We start from the raw sequence: 2492 nt of genomic DNA on the forward strand, positions 1-2492 counted from the left end.
GAGAAGCCCCTGGCCCTGTATGCCTTCTCCAACAGCAGCCAGGTGGGGCCGGGCGGGGGGCGGAGCGGGCAGGATGTGCCGTGGGCAGTGGGCATGGTGGCAGCAGAGGGCAGGTGGCCCCTTGAGGCAGTCATGGGACAGCTGGGCCTCCCCCGTCCCCATTTGGACCTCCCGCTCTCCTGGGACCTCAGTGGGCGGCTCCGGGGGTCTTCTCCAGGGTCCAGCATTTCCCCTGGGTCAGCCCCTGCCCTCGTTCTTCCTGACAAGCGTGGGCCGGGTGGCCCCAGGGACCCCTCCAAGTGTCTGGCTGAAGGCCCGGGCAGCATGCAAGGGTGACCTTGTTGGGGAAATGACCCGGACATGCAGGTCCCTCCTGTCAAGCTGTGGGGACAGGCCAGGAGCCCAAGGGTGTGTGGACGGGGTCCCCAGATTCAGACACAGAAAGAGAACCGGGTACCCCCTGCCTCCCGGATTCCTTTTTTGTTTTGTTTTGTTTTGTTTTGAGTTGGAGTTTCCCTCTGTCACCCAGGCTGGAGTGCAGTGGCCGCTCCCGGCCACCGCAGCCTCGACCTGCTGGGTGCTGGCGAGCCTTCCACCTCAGGCTTCCAATTAGCTGGAACTACAGGCGCATGCTACCACGCTAGGCTAATTTTTAAATTTATTGTCGAGGTGAGGTCTCGCCAAGTTGCCCAGGCTGGTCTGGAACCCCGGACTCAGGCAATCCTCTCACCTTGGCCTCTGGGATTACAGACTTGAGCCACTGTGCCCAGCCTGAACCATGTTTTTAAAAGTAAACTTTTTACTGGGGAATAATTTTAAATTTACAGAAAAGTTGCAAAGATAGTACAGAGAGTTCCTATGTGCCCCATCCATTTACCCCATGTGGGGCCCTAACATTGGTTGAAACCAAGAATATGCTAGGTGTGGTGGCTTACGCCTGTAATCTCAGTCCTTTGGGGGGGCCGAGGCAGGCGGATTGCTTGAGGCCAGGAGTTCAAGCCTAGTCGGTGCATACATAGTGAGACCCCTCTCCGCGAAGATCAGAAAACTAAAAGAAAAACAAAGAAAGCGATGCGGGTGTGTTCCTATTGGCTACACTCCCTACTGTATCCGGATTTTGACACTTTTTCCACTAACGTCGTCTTTTGGCCCCAAGAGCCAAGCCAGAGTCCCACGATGCATGAACTCAACCTCTTACCTGAGGAGTGTGGCCCGTCCCCCGGGATGCCCCAGCCTCAGGCCACCTGGATTTCTCATGATGAGACAAGGGCTGTGGGCTTTGGGGAGATCCCACAGAGGCGGGGGCCCGTCTCTCACAGAGGCGTTGGGGTCCCCAGGGCCACACACGGCCGGGGAGGTTGAACCTGGCCACTCGGCAGGCCGGTGTTCCCAGGGCTCCCCTGGGAATTTACGAGTCTCTACATGTGGCGGAGTGTGGCCAGCTGTTCCGCTGATGGGAGGCTCTCCATCTGTTTTCTGGAATTCTCCAAGAAGGATTCATCTCTTGAGTGGTTGTGTCAGGCAGCGTGGACTCGCACTCGTTTCTTTGGTCCGTGGCACTAGCCCACGGCTGCGTGGCTCTGCAGGCCTGGCCCGGGCGCCGTGGCCCGCGGACTGTGACCCCGTGTCCCAGGTTCCTCCTGATCTTGTTCTCCAACTCCAGAAGCAGCTGCTGGCCAAGGAGCCCTGCTTTTTCTGGATACGTGACCTTTGGAAAACACTACAGAGGGTTTTTTGGGGGGGGGGTCATTTGGTGTCACCCTTTTCTGACTCCTCCAGCCAGGGTCCCAGGACAGTCACCCTGAGACACACGTGCACCCAACGTGGCTGGCCCTCGACCTTGGGGAAGGCCCGGGTATTTCTGCTGTGTCCGCTGCTGTCACTGGGGGTGGCGCTGGTCTCCCCTCGAGGCGAAGCGTGAACCCGAGGGGGACCACTCTCCCGCCAGCGGACAAGCCCCGACCAGCCACTGTCCGAGGCTCATACTGACCAGAACAGTGAAGTTATGCCGTGACTAATTCGTGTTGTCAACCTCTTCCCTTTCATTCTTTAAATAACTACAGATTGAAGACGGTCCTTTATTTAATTTATCTTTTTTGAGTTGGAGTCTCACTCTGTCGCCCAGGCTGGAGTGCAGTGGCACCCTCACAGCCACCGCAGCCTCTACCTCCTGGACTCAGGCAACCCTCCCACTTCAGCTTCCCAAGTAGCTGGGACTACAGGTGTGCGTCTCCATGCCTGGCTTATTTTTTTTGTAGAGATGAGGTCCCGCTGTGTTGCCCAGGCTGGTCTTGAACTTCTGGGCTCAAGCAATCCTCCTGCCTTGGCCTCTGCTGGGATTACAGGCGTGAGCCACCGCCTATATTAAGTCAAGCAAGGGCCAATCTCGTTTTGAATGTGTGAATCAGACCACATCATGGTGTCTTTTATTTTTTTTTTAGTTGGAGTCTCACTCTGTCGCCCAGACTGGAGTGCAGTGGCCGCTCTCGGCC

The 2492-nt window shown here is 57.2% G+C and overlaps 1 protein-coding gene across 1 annotated transcript in view; it reads left to right on the plus strand.

Moving 5' to 3' along the window:
• Nucleotides 1-6: 6 nt before the first annotated feature.
• Nucleotides 7-2492, plus strand: part of LOC103249497 (aldehyde dehydrogenase family 3 member B2-like) — a gene marked incomplete at its 5' end in the record, with an annotated part of 4118 nt that continues 1632 nt past the window's right edge. The window contains one exon of the mRNA XM_008048128.2: nt 7-42. Coding sequence (XP_008046319.2) covers nt 7-42 — 36 coding nt within the window. The remainder of the gene's footprint in view (nt 43-2492) is intronic.

Source organism: Carlito syrichta, unplaced genomic scaffold (assembly GCF_000164805.1).
Source record: "Carlito syrichta isolate Samal-C Ts95f unplaced genomic scaffold, Tarsius_syrichta-2.0.1 Scaffold120553, whole genome shotgun sequence".
In the NCBI taxonomy this organism is placed as follows: domain Eukaryota; kingdom Metazoa; phylum Chordata; class Mammalia; order Primates; family Tarsiidae; genus Carlito; species Carlito syrichta.